Source organism: Elaeis guineensis, chromosome 1 (genome assembly GCF_000442705.2).
Source record: "Elaeis guineensis isolate ETL-2024a chromosome 1, EG11, whole genome shotgun sequence".
Lineage (NCBI taxonomy): Eukaryota > Viridiplantae > Streptophyta > Magnoliopsida > Arecales > Arecaceae > Elaeis > Elaeis guineensis.
In genome coordinates this window covers 106,059,285-106,080,891 of record NC_025993.2, presented here as the reverse complement: position 1 = coordinate 106,080,891, position 21,607 = coordinate 106,059,285, and the positions used below count along the sequence as shown (strand labels likewise).

Here is a 21,607-nt window from a genome sequence, read left to right as displayed (position 1 = left end):
CCCCAATGATCCCTTTCAAATGATGAAATGGACTCAGAGACATGGATGTGCGGATCGGATAGACTGGCAAACAATGTGGATCGTAGGGCTTCCCGATCCGAGAATTCGCTTACTTCCATGCAAGCAGTCTCACATGAAAAGAGGGTTGGGGGAGGAGAAAAGGAAAAGGGTGGGATGGTGACCCTTGGTAAAAGAGACCAATGCAAGCTTGCCTTTCTTAAAGTCTGCAAAAGCTTGGAGGTGTGGAAACTTTGTCTCCAAGCCTCGTATTATCTTTTGTGGATGCCACTGGCCTCTCCTTTGTTGTGGGGTTTTGAGGAAAAAAGACCGAAGGTTTGGCAGCTTGTCTTGTTATAGACTAAGTTACGAAGGGAGAGATGCAAGTTAAACTTTGCTAGGTAGTGAACAAATAGACTTTATGTGCATAATTCCAAAGCTGTAAGATTTCTGGTTTTTAAAGAGCATCCGTATCTTTGATTTGTCTTTGAATAGCTCATGAGCAGTCTTATTGAGGATGATTGCCACGTGCCAGTTGGATTATATTTTATGCTAATTTAAAAAATACATGCATTACCAAAGCCACCCCAAGCTTAGGTACGTTGGTATTAGAATTAAGGCATTTAAGTTGGTGGATCAAAGGCTCGCCAAAAGCATATATCTTAGTCATCCTAGTCATTTCTTGCCTTGTTAAGTGACAAATCCGGCGAAAGGTTTCATCAGATTTGCTATGATGTTTCCTTCCAAATGGTTTTTTTTCCTCTGCTAAGTTTTCCTTTTTGATGCAGTGTTGTGAAGTTTGTCCATCACATCATTCGTCATGCAGGCTTTTCTGTATTGTAATTCCTACTATCTTAATACGCTTGCTCCTATGTATGGTGATAAATCCTGACTCATGACATAGGTGCATGTCATTGTCTAGTATGTTAACAGTTCCTCTCTAGATAAAGTGGATGACACTGTCAAAAGTAATAAGAATTCTAGGTAAACATTCAATTAAGTGTTCAGCCATGCATGCTCTTATATGTATGCATGTATGTATGTATATGTGTGTGTGTGTCAGGTTGACTCGGTCAACAGAGCAGGGAGAGTCCCGCGACTCTCCCCTTTCCGTTTCTGCCCACGAATGTGGTGGGGGCGGTTATGGAAACCCCTCCCACATGTAGGATTTTTTCCATTTATGTGGTGGGGGCGGTTATGGAAACCCCCCCCCCCCCACGTGGAATTTTTGTTTAAGATCTTCTTTCTCTCGTTTTGCTAAAAAAATTCATGAGAGAGAATCAGAAAAATAGAGAGATTGAGAGCTTCTCTTTGATGTACTATTGATTCTCACATAGTGAAAATTCCTCGCCTCCGCCCGTGGACTAGAAGTATCATTTTGATCTCCGAATCACGTAAATCTGTGTGTTCTTCTTCTTTCCTAAATTTCTTTTTGTTCTGTGTTGGAGGTGTGATTCTGATGTCCGTTCGTGCCAGTAGCATTATTATTTGTATTTGTGTGCAAATTTATCCCAACAGTGTGTGTATAGGTGTCCTCAACGCATATACTGACATTTAATTTATAGCTTCTCTTTCTGGTTGGACCCTATATTGTGGTGCTAGTTCCCAAGCCACAAACAAATTTGAAGTGCTTCATACAGGCACCAATCCAAATTGGATGCCCCAAGTGAAAACTAACAGCTGGATTTCTAACCAAGCTTATAATGTGCAGCGTAGCTATCGTTGTGAATGATATTTGCCTTGAGGTCTTAAAAAGGATAAAGGAAGAAAGACAAGTACCAACAAGAAGCTCCATTATCTCCAAAAGACACTGCATTAATCCTTGTAGAGAAAGATATATGATTTAAGCTCAAAAGTACCGAGCATCCTCGCTTTTGAGTTCATTAAGTTTGGGAGGGATCGAGATGCTTTCAAGGAAAGAAATGTTCAAGGTGAAGTCTGTTGGTTCTTGCAGAGTTAGGGAGTGTTGGTCTAATGAGTGTGTTTCTCATCCAATGCCACTAATTAATCATATTACAAGGTCTTTCTTCTTTACCTCTATTATTTTTCAAATACCACCATCGCATTAGTGACGTCTCTCTTTATATCAAGGGCAGAGCTCGAGGGCATGTCTCTCATGTTACCATGAAGGCCACTAAGAGAAAAGGATTATTCTAGCCAATGAAATATAAAAAATATTCCAATAGATCCTTTTGTCAATCTAGGATGTAACCTAGATTTGGACTAGAGTAAGTGCCAAAGAAGGTGGTATCATCCAATTAATTAATTAGGTTACGCGATCCAGAGCAGATGAATCTTTTTCTCTCCACATAGGGCCCCTCGTCAACTTAGTGCACTTCAGAAAGGCTCCCACAAGCTAACATAGCAATGAACATGTCCAAAACCTAGAAAACCGAAGAAGGTTTTTGCTAGAAATAAGTGGCATATTCTTATTTATAATACAACAGTTCATCAAAGAAGACAATCTAGAATGACTGATTCTTAGTTTATTTTGTATTAATGACTCCAATTGAAAGCTTTTAATAAACAAACAAAGATTATCCTTACAGCACTACAAGCCTCCCATCAATGGAGGCCCTAGTGAGGCATCTAGCATGTATCATCAACTAATTTTAGAAAACGTGTTACGGATGGTATTGATAGAGGGCATCTAACAAGGTGGACCTAAGGAGTTGGAGCACTTGGGAAAAAAATGAATTCAATACAACTACGAAAAGCATAGTTCAATGCATGTTTGAATGCATGGACTACGCTGCAAAGTTCCAATCAAAGGAAACTTATCATAACAAGAATCTAATCTGAGCTGGAAACTCAGACACATGGGCCATTCTGAAAGTAAAATTTATACATAGGACCTAACATGATAATGTCTCGGTATGATTGCTGTCTAATTTGGCTGTAGCTAGAGACTCGAGTCTGACGCGTGTTAGTCTTATCTGCATATATATGGACCTCGCTGTATCCATTAGTAAGTCAAATTCAATTTGATGCTTGGTTTCAGTAAATTCCACAAAGATTCTAGGGTGAACACTACAAAATTTGATTTGGTGTGAACTATATCTAGCTTTTGCTGACTGCTGGTCTTACTAATGGAAGTATTGCCATTAAAGTAGAGATCCTTTATCTGAATCAATGTAAGGTTGGGGTGTAACATAGAGAATAAAAAATTACAAGATACCTTTTAATGAGTTTTTAAACCTTGGTTCATCCAAAGGGTTGCTTTCAGCTTACCAATAACGCAAAAAATAGCTTGTTGGTGCATTGCGGTGGCTTAGAAAATTTCTTTGTTTCACAGAAAGTGCAAGGACCATGCCCTATTCTTTCATTCAATCCTTTGATTTCCTCGGTAAGCTTCCAAACAGAAGTCTATCTTTTTATACGTACCCAAGATAAGAGCAAATGTTCAGAGACCGTCACTACAGCAAAAAAGGCTTTTGACTGCATATTTCTGATCACATAATTTCTTATTTTATATATGCTTGTTTCTTTGACTATATTCTAGCATGGACACTGTTATTTTTTAATAAGTATCCATTTTAAATAAAAAAAAGTAAAATGTCACTATAATTTTTTATTTTACATCATATAATTACTTGAAGTGCAAGGAATCAGAAAGGTATTTAACTAATATAGCACTAAATAATTTCATAATTAGTCTGATTTGGAGATTACACTTGAATCTTAACCTGTTAATCATTGCTTCACGCATTCCCTCTATACTTTTGAAATCATCCTAAAATCAATATTTTCGATGTATAAGATAATCCTACTCTCCCTTTTCTTTCAAAAATATTTAGGATGGTGATCGATGATTGAACAGCCAGTAGGCAGGCATTTTCAATATCTCTTTGGCACATTTGGAAGGTTGAACATCATCCTCAACCTTTAGCATTTTGATTAGTCCAGCAATCTCTTCGGCCCACACTAGTATGATGCCCCCTCTTGGCAATGACAGTATGGCTGCTCAAATATGCAAGCAACATCCAGTTGAATCTTTTCTCCAGAGGCAAGCTATACTATAATACTAAATTATAGTTATGTAAAGAATATAATATATTAAATTATTATAATATTTATGTTATGCTATTTACAATACTAAATTATAGTCATGTAAAGAATATAATATATTAAATTATTATAATATTTATGTTATGATATTTATAATACTAAATTATAGCTATGTAAAGAATATAATATATTAAATTATTACAATATTTGTGGTATGCTATTTAAAGAATATGATGTACTATAATATTATAATATATAATATATAGTATTATTTTTTAATTAACATATTAATACTATTTAGTTAAAAATATGCTGCAATACTACAATATTATAATATATATATAATATAACGTATAAATATTTTTTTAATATCATATTATAATAGGTCAAGCTTAGTTTCGCTATTTCACGAAAATTGGATATTTCATTCCAACTTCAAAATTTTTTTGATAGAAAATTATATGACTAAAGAGAATTTGCCATAAATTACTACCATAGCTAAACCACCTCCATGGTAAAGTCTTATTTATCCCCATTTTTCTTGTGCTTCTACCAAATGCCACTGAACTCTCCTCTCATTGGCTTAAAAGTTTGTGCAAACAACTTCCAAATGTATTCGGCACTATAAATACAACTCTAATTCTACAATTTCTGTATATAAAACACTGCAAATTAAACATATATGGCAATGTTGAATTATCATTGATATAAAAATAATATTCAATAAGTTTAGAGGGGTGGTTGAAAATAAAAGTAGGCTCACCACTGGTCATGGATGAGAAGGTTGGAATTTAATTAGTAGGTGTCAGCAGATTCTATGCGTACTCAGGCTAAAGATGTAGGAATTTTCAAGTAGCTTCAGTGGTAGCTTTTTGTAATTGGCTGAAGGAATATATCGGCTGAAGGAATATATCTTTTTCTCACTGTTTGTCCAATCAAATCATCTTTAGTTAACGGCTCAAAACATGCAAGTCCGGAACCTGCTCTCAAAAGTCACGTACGTACCCGGTTTGCGTACATTACCAGGTCCCCCTGCCACGTGCCAAAAGGATTGGTGCAGGCAGTCCCCTCCACCGCATGCCATGTGGCCAAAACGATCAGCACGACAGGGCTTGATATAAACCACCAATCCTCGGACTCGAAGCTTTTTCTGTTACCGGGTTTGGGTTCCAACGCATGCAGCCTTTTTTTTTTTTTTTTCCCCGAAAAAAATGAAAAGAGAGACTGGGATAGCTATCCGATTTTTATCGAAGATTAGAAAAAATTATGGAAGATATGATAGAAGATTTAGTTATATTATAGCTGACATATAGAATAGGGTAAAAAAAAAATTGAAAAGAAAGAATCAGACATCTAATATGTTAGTCTTCATGACAAATTTTAGGAATATTTCTATTCTTTACCCAACTACTTTCAAATTTTGAAAGAAGACGATGATCACATAATGTAGATCAATTATTGAAAATATGAAGTCTTTCTAAGATTACGGTTGCAACAAATGGATGTTTGTTCAAAAAAATTTTTGAAATTGATATATTTTTGCACATGTAATAGTACAGCATGCGGTAGATGTGCTTGAAGAATAAGTTTTCAATCTAGCATTATATGGGATTGAAAAACTTCATATGTTTCTTTATTTTATTTGGGGGGTGACAGAAAGAGGAGCTCTCTACACCTAAACGAAGGAGAATACTCTCTGCATCCATTGTAATGTATTGAATTAGAGCAGGAAGAAAATCCCCATGCCAAACTTATAGATCTTGACCGGAGCTTAAGTGTACTAGATAATCTGCCAATTCTCATCTGATTATAAAATTCCTAATGCAAGCTATAAGGATTTTCTATAGCAGAAATTCTTGAGGATCCAAGCTTCAAAGAGGTTAGGCATGCAAGTTTGAATCCAAGCCCAATGCAGCATGATTTGGACTCAAAAAACAAAACATTTTGTCACTAAGCCCATTTTGTAGCTATAAATATATAACCATGATCATAACTATCCAATGTTTCCCTAACTATTTGAGGCTAGTTTTATGGATCTTTATTATATTTTGTGACCGAATGTTAACTTGACATCAACCCTCCACTTTTTTCATCTAGGCTTCGAACAAGCCATGGCAATATTTTCACAGATCTAGGTATGATTCTAAATTCTAGAGAAACAAAAGTTTGGTAAGACTAGACTGCATTTGTTTGCATATGACTAGAGTAGCATTGAAAAATTTGGCTTTAGCGTAGGCAGTTAAGACAAATTGCTTGTCAAACCAAAGGGATAATGGGTTAGGTTTAAGTCCATTTCTGAGACCTACAACCAATCTGAATACAATTTGGCTCGCATTTCTAATAAAAAGCTATGTCGTCATGGAGCTCACTTTCTTAAGCATTACATGTAAATGAAACAAGGACTTCAAGACTTTATTTGTGAATAAACAATGTTATAATGACAAATTTGTGCAAAATAATCCGAGAAAGCCTCTAAAGTTGTGTCACGTTTATAGTGGTCATTATCTGTCAGAGTTGAAGTATTTTGACTGCCACCTACTTCGTCCATAACTTTATATATTTGCAAATATGCCACATGATCAAGAGAGAAATTGACGACATCATGAATTGGAAAATTGAGATTTCTGTGAACATGGGAATAGTTTGATCCTGCTTCACATCCTACATAGCATCCCTCACCAAAATGCAAGCATCAACAACGTGAGTTGATATCAGTTCTTTGGCATGTCCCCCCCACATGGAAAGGATCCAAAATATGAAGCTCAACAGTGGCATCTCTAATATTATTAATAATAAAAATTTTTGGTCTTCTCTCCAATGGGTAATGAGAGCTCAGATTCACAAAAGGATCTTTCATAGCATTCAAATTATTCATGTAAGATCTAAATCATTGAGGGGCTATGTGAAAAAAGCTCTTTAGAATGATACCAAACTATGGATCCATCATGTCTCATGGCATCTTTCTTTGCCTTTTTCTTTCGAGACTCAGACAGCAGGAAGAAGAATAACGGGATTCCCGAAAATTCCCCCCTCACATCGCACCAATTAAACAACCATTACTTTTCGCTGCTGCTGATCTCTCTGTTCCCATTTTCCGGGTTTGCGTGTTGCTCACACTTTTTATCATCCCTAATACATTGGTCATCAGTCAATTCAGTTCAGCCATCACTTTTTTAACCCCCTTTTTTAAATCAGAAAGTAGGCTCTGTGATGGCAACGACTCTTCGTAATTTGTATAGCTATCCAGTATATATTAAATAAAAATATTGAAATAAGATTAAGAAAAACTCATAGAGAAGTTGCATAGTTGATTCATCCTCACCATCATCATAATAATTATCATATGAATATTGATATTAGTATTAATATTAATATTGATATTGATATCAATATTAATAATATAATATCCTTCTTCCTCCCTCGACTGACAACTACACTGTCAACAATTGGCTATGAGAAAGAGGAGGCACACAAGTACTTACACAGACAATGTAATCTTGTAACGTGCGATTTCTGTGTGGCCGTACCACTGCTTACATCAAAGGAACTAAATCCTTTATTCCTATGTGGGGAGTCTCGATCGCAACGTGTCATGGATTGATTGGATCTTCCTACTTTCCGCGTAGGTTATTACTTTGCAACAGATTCTTGCTCAAAATAATCTAATTGCCATCACGAGCCAATTAATAAATCTGTTTTAACTCATTTTCACACTACGATGCCACTTTAGTCTTAAATACTATAAGCTGGCATGGTCTTATGAGCAATTAATCCTTCTTCATTGCATGGCTGCACCTCCGTGAGACTTCACATTCTGGATTTTAAAGATTTATTCTTTTTTCTTTCTAGAAAAAAGAAACATGATGGGGAGCACCACCAGTAGAATTACACAGCCCAGAAATCCAGAAGAAGAAAAAAAAAAATCTAAAAATCTAGAAAAATACTTTCCAAATTTCCAATATAAGACCTACTTCAAAATGGTGGGGCCGGGGGGTGAAACCACTGAACTGTAGCACAATTACTATTGATAAACAAGCTAAATTTATGATTCAATTTTTATACTTTGAATTATATAATTTAGAATATTCAAATCCATCGGAAGATGCTAGTAAATTAGCTTGTTCCATTAAATTCACTATTGGAACAGTTTTGTTTTCTCGAGCAATGCATTGGGATGCTTTCTTTTATATATATATATATATTCCAGACCTTTTCTTCTGTTCCTACTATTTTCAAAATCTATAATTGTTACCTTGCCAAAAACTCGAATCTCATGAAATGAAACCAGACATAGATCATCTACTAAAATTTGTTACAATTTATAAGAGCAAAGCAATGTTATTACCTTTCAATATCGTGGTAATTAAGTTTTCCTCTCTCATTGATGTTAAATGTCATCCAAATTTTATCTATCTTGTCTATTTTGACAAATGCTGTAATTAATAAATATAAACATAATAACTCATCAATGCAAAAACTAATATAAACATCAAAAGCTGACGATTCCCCCTGTCAGTATTATGCTCCTTTATAGGGAAAAAAATAGAATTCCATGAAAAGTTTCAAGTTAGGTGTGAGCATACGAGCAAGAGGATATATGCTCTTAGTGCAGTGGAAATTTGCAGTCAAAGGAACAAACCAACCACGAAGACCGAGGAGGTCATGCAACCATACCGAGCCAAATCTGGTGAAGTGGATGATAAGTACACGTTAAGTTGCATGCACATGCAAAGCATGCAGAATACTCTGTCACAGATCTCCTAAGATGACACCTATGATTTGTCCCATCACGCCTCAAAATACGAACGGAATTTGGTGTTTTCTACGATCAAAAGATGAACCTGCCATCTGGTACTAAAGGGTACTCTAGTTTTCTTACAAAAAAAGTATATATATATATTCTAGATTTGTAAAATCTCAAAAACGGAGGATATTACGGTCTCCCTAATCCCTCGGGAATACAACCGTATCTCTGTACTCCCTCCTTTTCAAATTAACACGTATATTCTTTTTCTTAAAATACGTGCATCAAAAGCATCAATCAGCGGGGGAAAAGGAGGATAAATGGAAATATAGTTTTGTTCTCCTTTTCCCGTGTTACGCTTATCATTTGTGCATGGGCAAAAACTACGTAGCCTTCCTTGTTCATTTGGTCCTTGGTTGTGGGTCCTCTATTGCAATTTATATGTATTTGATATTAGATTTATTTCCAGACTTACTATTATCATTTGTTGCCTATTTTAAATGTTTTTGCCTTTTTTTTCCCCTCTTTATTTAAGCCAATATATACTCCGTGCAACACTAGAATACCAGCCTGTCTTGTTCCACTTGATGGGAGAGGAGAGGTGGGGCATCTTTACTTGAAAGAAAGCGAGATTTAACTTCACCGAGTCTCTGTGTGTAGATGGGTGGGTGTGAGAAGGAGCGAATGGTTTTTGGTTTTGTTGAGTGGGGTGGCAAGTTGCTGAAGCTTCACCCTTTTTAAGATTGGAAAAAAAAAAAAAAAGTGATGAAAAAGTGAGGGAGAATATATTAATGTTGGGATTTCGAAAAGAACGGATAGGCATGTAAGAGGTGAGTAATTTCCCCGTCTTTGTGATCCATATTTGACATATCTATTAATTTCAAAATCGTTAATCTTTTCGGAAAGCCACAGAAGACAAATTCCATACTTACACCATGGGTTTTCTTTTCTTTGTTTTTCTTTTTCATGAGGTGTAAGAGAGGAGAGAACGTTATCTTTTTAGGATTCTAAAGCACAAACTTTAAGGTCTAAAGACTAAGATGCTTATCTTTATTATGTTAATCTTTTCGCCCTCCACTACTTTGCAAGGATGAGAATGTTGGGTTATGAAATCTAAAGCAGGAAAAGGGATTCTTTTTCAAATCGCATCACCATGCATTAAAAGTAGTGACCTTTTGATATTTCTTAAGGAAGATTGTGCTTTTGCCTTCTAAAGTGTCTCCTCCTTTGCACAACCCCTAAGTTATGAATCATACTTTAGTCCTTTCTTGCACATCGCTTATATTTCTTTCATTTCAACCTTAATTCTGCACTCCTCATGTCATCATTCAATTGGTCTCCACATCTTCATCTAAATTGGAGGCTCATGTCATGATTGTAACATCAACTGACTGTACGTGGTACACTCAACCATTCTCATTCTGCAATCAAAAAAGGCTAGGTTGTGTCTGCTAGTATATGAACCACCTCTTAAAGAAAATGGTTCAACTGTATATCATTGCTTATGGAATGCAGATCCAACAGGGAACATAATAAATATATGCTATTATTCATTCCTTGGAATCACGGCAATTCCATCAGAAGGATTACTCTGATGAATCCCAGGGAACTCGCTGTAAATAGCCTAAGGATATGCACCAAGTAATCCCTAGTACCGAGAAACCCCAATTGGTATGAAATGAATGCTTCTTGCTGCCCAGAAGATCGATGTGTTTAGTACACTTGTGCATATTGTGTTCAGTGCATCAACACATGGGACTAATTTTTTGAGCGAACACATGAGAGAGTCATTGATTTACTAGATTTGGCCATATGACATTCTCACCAGTGATGAAATCTACAAACCAAGTGAACGTAATGTATTGCATCATATCAAAGAGATATTAGGATCTGCTCCTCACGATGTTGGAGATTTATGGACATTACATTCGATGGAAAATAAATAATAGAAACTTACAATACACTTCTAAAATTTTTTATGATTTTGACATTGATGCAGTACGCACAAAAGAGTATATAATTTTAGTAAATAAGAAGAGTCCATGTATTTGGCCAATAGAAGACTAGCGCACATACCATTTTTGTTGTAGATGCCAGCTGTATACTCATTTGAGGTGAGAAAGCTAACATTAAGTTTATTCATTTATTTATTTATTTATTTGAGCAAGAAGTTTCTTTGAAGATTAATGGTTGTATCGAGAGAGAGAGAGAGAGAGAGATTGTTGTATTTTATGTGGATTTTGGATCTGTAACCTCTTAAAATATAAAGAGGATGAGGTTAGGGTTCTGTAGGTCGATTCTTTTATTACCTTATGATGCAATATCGGGCCTTTTCAACCTTTCTTTCTATCTTTTATTCACTTTCTTCTATCTCTTTCCTTCTTTTGATAGTTTATATATGTGCATCATATACATTCATTCTATGTTTTCGAGCTCCATGTTGGTTAAAAACACGTTGATATCATGATTATTGGAGAAAAAAAGAGGAAAAAATTTTGCATAAAGAATAATAAATTCACCTAACCGAAGAAAAACTCTTATCTATGAACTACCTATACTATAAGCTAGATTTGCATTTTTGTTTAAGTAACATTGAAAGCTGTTTTTGGTGAACATAGCACGGGAAGCTTTACAGAATATAATTTGCTTAGAAGTCTAATTTGGGAAGGAGAAAAAATATAACATTGTCTTCTAATTCCTCTCTCTCTTTCTTCTTCTTCTTATTCTTCTTTGTGTGTGTATAAAAGAGAAAAACCAACCAGAGGGGATGGGGGAGATTATAGGTTTATAAACACAAATTTTCCTTTGAAAAGCATACAGTATTAATTTGTTCAGGATGAGATGTTGGATATCATTAATTATAACGCCTAAAAATTCAATGCAGGTATTGATCTAGTCTCATGAGTCATGAAAATGATCAATAGTAACCAATATTAACAGTCATTTATAACTCAAGGCTTATTTTGAGTAACAGGTGAAGAATTTATATATGTCTATTCCAATAGAATAAAACAATAGGGAGTCACTGTTATGCTCACTAAGCCTAGCGTGTCCTCAAAAAAAAAAAAAAAATGGAAAAAACAGTAGAAGCTCAGTAGTGTCCACACCCAAAGAGGATTTTTCACTTCCTGTCTTTCACGTGCGTGCGTGCGTGTGTGTAGAGAGAGAGAGAGAGAGAGAGAGAGAGAGAGCCTCTCTCTTGCAGGATAAGCAAGTAGGCATTTCGTATTAATTGGTTCCCTTCCAAACTCCGTTAAGGTTTAAGAACGAAATGTTAGCAATTTGATGGTGAAAAAGTTTAATTAATTTCCTCAAAAAAGATAAGACGGTGAAAAAGGTTAAAAGTGCCAGTCACAGCGCGCATCATCTTATGGATCCAAATGGACAAAGAGAAGGAAACTATTAACCAAACTATATTAACATTCAAAAACTCATAAGAAAATAACCCATAAACCAATGCCACAAATATAACTACTAATATACAAGTGCTTCCTACGTTCATCTAACTTAAGCAACCACACTCTTCCTTGCTCTCATCTCATAATTCACAAAAAATTAAAGGAGGGGAAAAGGCCAAGATTCATCATGGTAAAAGAAACAACCAAGAAATTTAACAATCACATGCACTCCGAGTCCTCTGGCAATTTGAAAAAGAACGCGCCATCCACCAACTGGAGAAACCCCACATCATCAAAGGAACAATCCACCACATCTTCATCTCTGGCACAAAGATTCAAATCTAAACAAAGACATGAACCGGACTCCTTCTCAGAAGATTCTTCCTTCTCCTCCTCACTCTCCACCTTCTGCTTAACCGGAGGAGAGCAAGCCCTTGATCTCGAGTCGAAGCTCTCGCAACTCAAGATGATGATAGCATCATTAACACCAACTTCCTCGCGATCGTACCTCTGTATTTTTCCTTTCTCTATAGCTGTCTTGATTCCTATTTGAGAGTAATAGTCGACTTGCTCGATATCATCCATCAGAATAACACGGTGCGCGTTTTCATGAATTGCTTCAAAGAGCCTCTCGAGATAGCTATGGCTCACTTCTGCTCTCGACCTCTTATTTCGGAGATCATCACTCGAATCAGACCGAGCTGTTGCAAAGGTGCTGAGCCCTATAGAAATGAAGCTGGTGGGAGAACCAAATACAAGACTCGCCAGCTCTCTAGCTATCTTCTCTTTGCCTTCGGTGTCACCTCCTTGAAAGAATAACCACGTCTCTTCCTTGGGCCCAGCTAACCTCCACTTCCGTTTCTTTCTCATCATCCCTGATCTGCACTGGAGGATGGTGCTTGCAATCTCTGGGATTATGCCTTTCTGCCAATGGACTTTCTTCTCCAGCGCATTGCACAACGTCTTTAGATTCTCAGCATTGAGCTCCTTGAACCTGGGGAGACTCTCCATGTCCATGGTGTCACTTGAAGAAGTTGAATTAGGGTTCGGCTTAGTGTTGGAAAAGGGTAAGGGTGAAGCCCTTTGTCCCATGTGCTCCTGCGAGTAGATTCTTGAGTTGGACTCGAAGCCTTCATCGATATCTTCTGATATCCAGAACTGATGCTCCCTCCATGGATGTCTGCCCTCGAGTGGCAATGACCAAGACTGGTGGCTCTGGTGCAATGTTGGGTAGCGGAGATCATACGAAGAGATGGACGAAGAAGATGGAGAAGCTGAAGAGAAATTTAGAGTCATCTCAGATGGATGGCTTCTGTGGGATGTACTGCATATGGTGTTCCACTTCTTGCAGATATCTTTAAGCTGAAGACAGCCCTACAAGGGAGAGAGAAGCAAAAACAAAGCTATGTCAATGATGTATGAACTTTATTCTTGAACTGTGTGTTTACTATTGGATGCTGTTAAGAAAGTTACATGGTCATTGCTAGCTGTCCTTCTATCATCTTCTTTATATTGTTGGAGCCATGAAGGTAGACTTGAGGTGGTTGAGCCATTGCTACTGTAAGAAGTGTTTGGTAGGCTTCGAGCCTCGGTTTCGAACTTGATGGAGCAATCGGCGCAGCAAGTGAGCTGACTTCCCAGTCCATCTTCTAACAGTGACCAACAAGACCCATCTCCATTCCTCTTGCTTTTCAATTGGTTTTGTGGACCACTGGGAGAAGGAAATAACATAGCTAGGGTAAGAAGAGTTGGTAACGGAAATATCCATAGATGCTACAGTGTGGCACTTTTGTTTTCTTTACTTTCAAAGCATTTTGAATGGATCGCCTATACAAGCTAATTAACATTTTCAGCTCTTCTTTATTAAAAAACATTTTAAGCTCTTCTTCTTCTTCTTTTTTTAAATGTTCCCATAAAAGAAATATTTTAATCATTTTAATCGATGTTCCCGGTGGAAAGACTTGAAATCAGAATTTAAAGGCTGTATTTGAGTTCCTTGCCAGAAATCTAAAATAATGAAAAGGAAAAGCTAAAGAAGGAAAGCTATAGAAAGAGAGATTTTGAAGTTCGAACCTTTTTTCTTTTTTATTTTGATGCAAAGAAATTATTTTTCATATCAAAGCCATGATTCCATTTATAAAGAAAAAGACAACATGATTCCAACTTTCTTTAGAGATTCACTACAAGAAAAACCATCCTGCAAGGAAATAATTAGATCTTGGCCTAGGCATGAGAAGGGGCATAAGAAATGCAATTCCAATAACTACTAAATGATTAATTTGAAATATTTTTGATCCATTACTGAATTCTTTTAAAAATAAACATGGCATTTAATTACCTGTCACAATTGAGACTCAATCCCAGACTGCCGGCAGGAATCGTAAGAGGCTGAAGATCCCAGAGAGCCTCCAGTGAAGGATTTCCAATCCTACACTTCATGTAAGTCTGGTACGTTGCAATTCCCATAAGCCAAAACCTAAGAGGACTACTGCTCTCCCCTCCGATGCCACCACCACAGACCAAACTCCTAATCTCCATGATCACATGCTCCACAGGGCAATAGTAGCTCCTCCCCTTTTCCCCACAGCTAGCCCTATACTCTGCAGCCCATTTGAGATCCCCCAAGAATAACACAGCTCCTCTCCCCACGCAACAACTCTTCACAAGGCACCTCAGCTCCCGAACCTTTTGATCAACTTCCTCTCTAGACATATGCACAAAAGAGAAGAGCGGGAGAGTGATAAACTGCAAGTTTCTTAGAACCTCATGCACTTCCCCTTTGTCCACCCTATCCATCACCCCTCTCACAACTCCCTCAGTGGTGGCTAAGCACTCCCCTACTATTACGAGACTCTTCTTCCTACTTACTAAAGCCTCCAGCACGCCCATCACATCCTCGCTCCGCACTTGATCCAAAGGCCTAGTGATTTTGGTCACTTGGGGAGGGGTGAAAGGGCTGGTGACCTCCTTGGGCTTGCTAGGACTAGGGTTAGGAGGGGTGGATGCACATATATCTAAAGAGATAGCCTGCTCCACATTGGTCTTCACTTGAGTACTTGAGAAGCCAGCCTCCCTCATGACTCGGCTCACGCTCGGGTCATCGAGGATGGAGATTATGAGCTGCTCCAGCTCAATCTTGACTGCGAGCAGGGGCTGCTGCTGGCTCTCGATGGAACCACGACGCTGGTGAGCCTGGGCACGCTTAAAGGCGGCGATGAGGGCATTGGAGAGGGACGGGTGGTTGTGGTGGTGGTGGACCTGGTGGGGACTGAGCATGGGGGTGGAGGAGGAGGAGGCGGGGAGGCGGTTCAGGGCGACGTTGAAGCACAGCTCGAGAGCCTTGCACTGGAGGGGGTGGGAATGAGACTGGAGGCAGGCGGCGCGGAGGAGGCCCGTGGAGGATGAGAGCATGGTGTTGGCGACATGAAGGGGGGTCACTTGGGCGTGGCCTCGCCGGCGTGCCAGGTTCACGGCTTGCTTGACTACGCTCGCTGCCTCTGGGGTTAGAGCTTGTTGCACTGTGCAACCTCCTGCTCTCATCTTAATGAATTGCTTCCTATTCTTGAAGTGGTGGTGGTAGTAGGTGGCAATAGGAAGATCTAATTAGGAAGTGGTTGCGGGGGATTTGTCTTGATGGAGGTCATTGGACTTGGAAGAAGGAGATCATGATCAGAGGAGTGAATAAAAGGGAACGGAAGGAGAAATGGGGTGGTTGGGGGAGTATTGAGGGATTTGAGAGAGAGGGGGAGTTTGTTGGCTTCGAGTAGGGTGGGATGTCAATCTCTCCGGTCTTTAGTAGATCTGTGTGGAATGTGACCGCGAGTGCGGGTGTAAGGATGCATATGGAGGTAGTTGTCTACTTTTTATTACTTCTTTTGGCTAATAATTGCTTTCTGGGGGTGAGGGGTAATGAAATTTTATGGATTTGTGGGCTGTGCTTTTCTTGTAGGGGAGGTTAAATTGGGGGTCCAAAGTCGAATTTGTGGTGAAAAGTGGAATGCATGTGCTGACAAGCAGCATCCAAAGGCAACGCAGCTTTGCTCTCTCTCTCTCTTCCCCCCACCTCATGTAACAACAAGAAAACCAAAAAATATTATTAAATGATTTTTTTTTTTTTTTTTTTTGTGGAAAGTGGATATGCTGGAGATAGGCAAAAAAATTCTAAAAAAATCTAAAAAATTTATTGCATTGTGATATTCATGAAGCTCGGGATTAGATCTCTATATTATTTTGAAGATATTAATTCAATTGGAGAGGAATCTTATGATCTCTTTTTTTCTATTTTTTTTCATTAAAATTGAAGCTAGAACAATCATAAAAAAGATTTTTCTTATGAAAGACTTGTTTGCATATTTAAAAATGATTTATGTCATGAACAGATACTTTAAGAAGAATATTTATTCGTGCCATGCTTTAAAAAATCATTCTATTCTAGGAATATTAGGACTTTCAACTCAAGAAGGTCTTAGCAAATTAATCTATAAATTTAAAAGAAAAAGTTGATAGTGAGGCCCAGGCTCACCATTGGCCCAATCCAGCCTTTTTGGCCACCTCGCAACCTAAAACAACCGGGTACCACTATTGAAACCGAAACAAGGTGGGTCAACAAAAGAGATTAATTGATCTTTCTCGAAGTCTTGGGATACTAGGAAACCCTAGCTTCCACTATTATTTAAGCCCTCCCCCTCTCTGTGGAGTATCAAGTCGATCCCCTTTGCCATGTCTCTTCTCTTTCTCAATTTTTGCCATACCCTATCCCTACTATCATCAAACTCCAACCTCAAATCCTACCAGAGCTAAGCTAATACCATCTTCACCTCATACTTTCTCTCTCTCCACATGTCCCCATCGAAGATTTTCACCTTTGGATAGTATTTTGCCAAAAATCGGCCTGGTGTAGCAATCAAAAACTCTCCTATTCATAGCAATTGAAAACAGACTAGACTCGAGTTTTGATCGGCTTGGCCTAAGCTCAATCTTTGATCCTCCTCCTCCTCCATCATCCTCCTTCCTCTCCGTTCTCCCTCTCTCCTTTCTTTCCTCTTTCATTCCATATTGCATATTTTTTAAATTAAAAAAAAATAAGAAAGCCCAAGATCTGGCTCAAAACCCTAGTAAGTATCGAGCTCAAGCTTAGAAAATAGCTCAGAAGATCGGGCCTTGGTCTTTTTAGTCATATCTTAACTTGAGCTCTGTCAGAACCTAGCCTAGCTTGCTTGACGAATAGATCTATTACCGAACTCTGATCATTGCTTCTCAACGCTATCACTAGACCACCCCTTCTTTCCTCCTCTCTTTTGTGTAAGAGCTACAAAGAGCCTTCTTAATCACCCTCTTTTATTTTTATAAGAAAATCACCTATTTCCTTAATTTTTTTAAAAAAAAAGGGAGAGAGAATTGCACTCTCTTGACCTCTCCTCACTTCCCCCTCTCTAGTTGTCTCTCTAATTCTCTCTCATGTATTTTCTCTCTTTTCCTCTCAAAATTTCTCTCTCTAACTTGGTGGGACTCCCACATACCCAAAATCCAGTCCACTATCTCTCTCTATGTGCCTCTAATCGATCTAAGTAAAGGGATCCAAAGTTGATCATATGGCCATCCATTGCATTGCCATCAAGTCCACCTTTGTCAGTCATCCCTTGACAACCTCATGTCATGCTCTCTTTGCCCCAATCAGATTCTCATTACACAATGCAGCCCAACATCAGCTAGAATTAGATTGTTTCAACCCCCCAAGAGTGCACTATTTGAATAAGAAAAAAATTAGAGTGGGATTTTATATTTTAGTCAATTAATTAAAGTCACATGCAGCCTTATTTAGAAGAATTTTGGTATCCTATCAATTTAAAGTTGTAAGTAGCTCTATCCTTAGTATTTTTATCATGCATGCTACATAATCTGATTTAAATTTTATATTACAAAAATATTCTAAATATTTAAAATTAAAATTTATGAAAGCTATTTTTGTATATTTTTATTTATATTTGAATTTAATATTATGTATGCTCTATATAAAAATATATATTTTTAAATTTTGTATCAAGCATGAAGTATTTTACTTAAGCATGATCATGAACATGATGAATGATTTACATGGTGGAGGCATTTAAAATGAGATATTAGATCTTGTTTTGAAATTGCATGGACCTTTGAAAGAATTATGTTCACTATATGACTAAGAAAATCAATTTTAAAATGGATTTAATGGTCACTTTTTAGTCTGATTGTGATTCTAATATAGCCAACAAGATTGATTGTTGGCCATACCTATCCAATTAGTATTTCCTTTTGAGTTCAGCCAGATGGGGCTTATTGCTAATCATGACTATATAAATTAGAACTAGTTCTTTTCAAACTTATCCTGTTGAGGTTGATTGCTAGCGTATGTTGATCGATAGTGTATTTTGTTTTCAAGAGAGTCTCTTTTGGATCTTGCCTCAAGATTGATCTTGGTCGTAATTGCTACAACTGGGAGAGAGGACAACTACTATAATTGCTTTGAAAATTTCATAAAAAGAGATTTTCTTCATTATAGGCATTTAAAAGTAGTTTTTATATTGGTATTATGAAAAGTAAATTTTGCCGGTGTGGTTTCTTTCCTAAAAATTTATTAGATTAATTTCTGTTATACTTTGTTATGAATCTTATGCTTATTTGACCATTTTAATAAATATATATATGCTCTATCCAACTAAAGCTACAGAGGTTACTTACTTGATTGTTAGTTCACTTTTCTTGTCTTGTCTTTTTATCAAAGACTGCGGAATAGCTCAGATGGTGTTATGAGTTGAGCACTAAAGAATTATGATTTAGCTTGTTGTCCCTTGATAAATAAATTTGTTGAAAAATTACTACACAGTTTTGGAGAAAAAGACTTTATTTAATTGAAATTTTCTAGATGCTGTTGCTCCTTAGATTGATTTTGATGATTACAAAGCAGTTGAAGGGGTACCAATGATTTTCACTTGAAAAAGACTTATTGCTCTTCAGGGGCAAAATTGTAATTTTACCAAAACCCTGATTTGATAGTATCAAATGATAGAACAAAAGATTTGTGATCCAATGGTGAAAATTTTATTGATTTTGGACTTGTATTTTGAAAGATATGCATGATTAAAAATTATGAGTCGATCCATGAGTCGACTCATGGCACATGAGATGACTGGCACGCTAATTTTTCTGGCCGGCACAGACTTGGCAATACCTGTGAGTCGACCCATGAGTCGACCCCCAAGGCATGAGTCGACTCATGAGTCGACCTCTGCGGGTCTTTTTGCCAGTTTTACAGAACCATGGATCCCGTTCCCTTCTGTGTCATTTTTCCACAGAGGTCGATCCATGAGTCGACCTCCAGGCATAAGTCGACTCATGAGTTGACCCCTGTGACGGGATTTTTTCGCAACGGCTAATTTTTAACCCATTTTAAATACTTTTAATGCTCATTTAATGCAGTCTAACGGCTCTTTTTCCAGTCTAGAATGATTTTCTCTATTTCTTAAAGCTATAAAAGGAACAAAAAGGTGGGAATCAAGGAGAGTATTCAAGAAGAGAGATTTTGAAAAAGAGATTTCAAGCCAACTTTTCAGCCCTAAGCAAGAGCTCATTCAAAACTTTCAAGAAGCCTTTAATCCAAGCTCACCAACTCCTCAAGTGCACATTCAAGTCTCCATCCACCTTGAAAAAATCCAAAAAGGGTCTTCTTCTCTTAAGTAAAGTGTATTTAAAGTTATATTCGCTCATTGAAGGAGCTTTTTTTGTACTTATTTGTGCTATAAATTGTTATACTCAGTTTGAGTGATTGGTTTTGTTTTGGAGGGGTTCCAAAACAAGGGAAGGTTGATCCGAACCTAGAATCGGAGTGTATTGGGTTGGCTTGTATTCGGAAAACAAGTGGTCTAGCTTGAGATAGCTAGAGTCAGAGTTTCTGACATTTGTATTCGGGTTGAATATAAGATTAGTGGATTGAAATTCCCAAGTAGGAGCTTGGGGAGTGGACGTAGGTGCAAGGTTGGCACCGAACCACTATAAATCCTTTTGTTTGGTGTGTGTCTAATTGCTCTTCTTTATCTCTTCATTATTCTCTTGCATTCTTGCTCTTGCTATTAGCCTTGAATTAATTCTACTCACTCTATCTATTAAGCTTTGTCAAACATTTCTCATAAGTCATAAGTTAAGCTTAAAATTGTTAGAAACCCAATTCACCCCCCCTCTTGGGTTGCATAGCTGGGCAACAAGTGGTATCAGAGCCCGGTGCTCTAGCCCTTCTTTGATCTAAACAATCAAAGAGCCAAAGATCTATGGCAACTCATGTCGGCACTTCTCTAGCCGAGGGGCAATCCACCAACCGACCTCCACTTTTCAATGGGTCTAATTACACCTATTGGAAAGCTCGGATGAAAATATTCATTCAAGCACTCGACTATGATATGTGGAGTATCATAGTGAACGGTCCTCACACACCCACTAAAATTATAGATGGTGAGGAATCAACCAAATCCAAGAAAGAATGGGATGAGGTTGATAAGAAGATGGTCCAATTAAATGCTAAAGCAATGAATGTTCTTTATTGTGCTCTTGATGCAAACGAATTTAATCGCATTTCTACTTGCTCATCTGCCAAAGAAATATGGGATAGGTTAGAAGTAACCCATGAGGGAACCAATCAAGTAAAGGAGTCTAAAATCAACATGCTTGTGCATAAATATGAATTGTTTAAAATGGAGCATGATGAGTCCATAACCAGAATGTTTACTCGCTTTACTGATATTATTAATGGTTTAAAGAGTCTTGGTAAGTCATATACTAACAGTGAGCTTGTAAGAAAGATTCTCAGGTTCCTACCAAGAACTTGGGAAGCCAAAGTGACTGCCATCCAAGAAGCTAAGAACTTGAACATTCTACCCTTGGAAGAGCTTCTTGGATCATTGATGACTCATGAGCTGAGCATGAAGCAACATCAAGAGGAAGAAGTCAAAAAAAAAGAACCATTGCCCTCAAATCCACAGCTCCACCAGATGAAGAAACTGATGACATTGAAGATGAAGAACAGGATGAAGAGATGGCACTCATTACCCGAAGATTCAAGAAATTTTTGAGAAAAAGAAAACAGGGGATGAGGAAGAGGCCATTCACAAAAGGAGAACAGAGCAAAGAAAAAGAGAAAGACCAACCCCTTATCTGCTACGAATGCAAGAAGCCGGGATACTTCAAATCCGAATGCCCACAACTGAAGAAAGGTCCCAAGAAGTACAAGAAGAAGGCCATGATGGCCACTTGGAGTGCGAGTGATGACTCAAGCTTCGATGAGAAAAACTCAACCGAACAAGCCAACCTGTGCCTTATGGCACACGAAAATGAGGTAATTTCTGAAACTCCTAGTGACTTTACATTTAAAGAATTACATGAAGCTTTCTATGATTTAGTTGATGAATTAAAGAAACTAGGAATGAAGAACAAAGAG

General features: G+C 37.6%; 1 protein-coding gene across 1 annotated transcript; it reads right to left on the bottom strand.

Moving 5' to 3' along the window:
* Positions 1-12,151: 12,151 nt before the first annotated feature.
* Positions 12,152-15,964, bottom strand: LOC105038304 (protein SMAX1-LIKE 3). The gene is made up of 3 exons (XM_010914067.3): positions 14,486-15,964; positions 13,621-13,858; positions 12,152-13,521 (listed from the first exon to the last, which is right to left on the bottom strand). The coding sequence occupies exons 1-3, from the start codon at positions 15,685-15,687 to the stop codon at positions 12,367-12,369; spliced, it is 2,595 nt and encodes an 864-aa protein (XP_010912369.1). The 5' UTR covers positions 15,688-15,964; the 3' UTR covers positions 12,152-12,366.
* Positions 15,965-21,607: the final 5,643 nt, after the last annotated feature.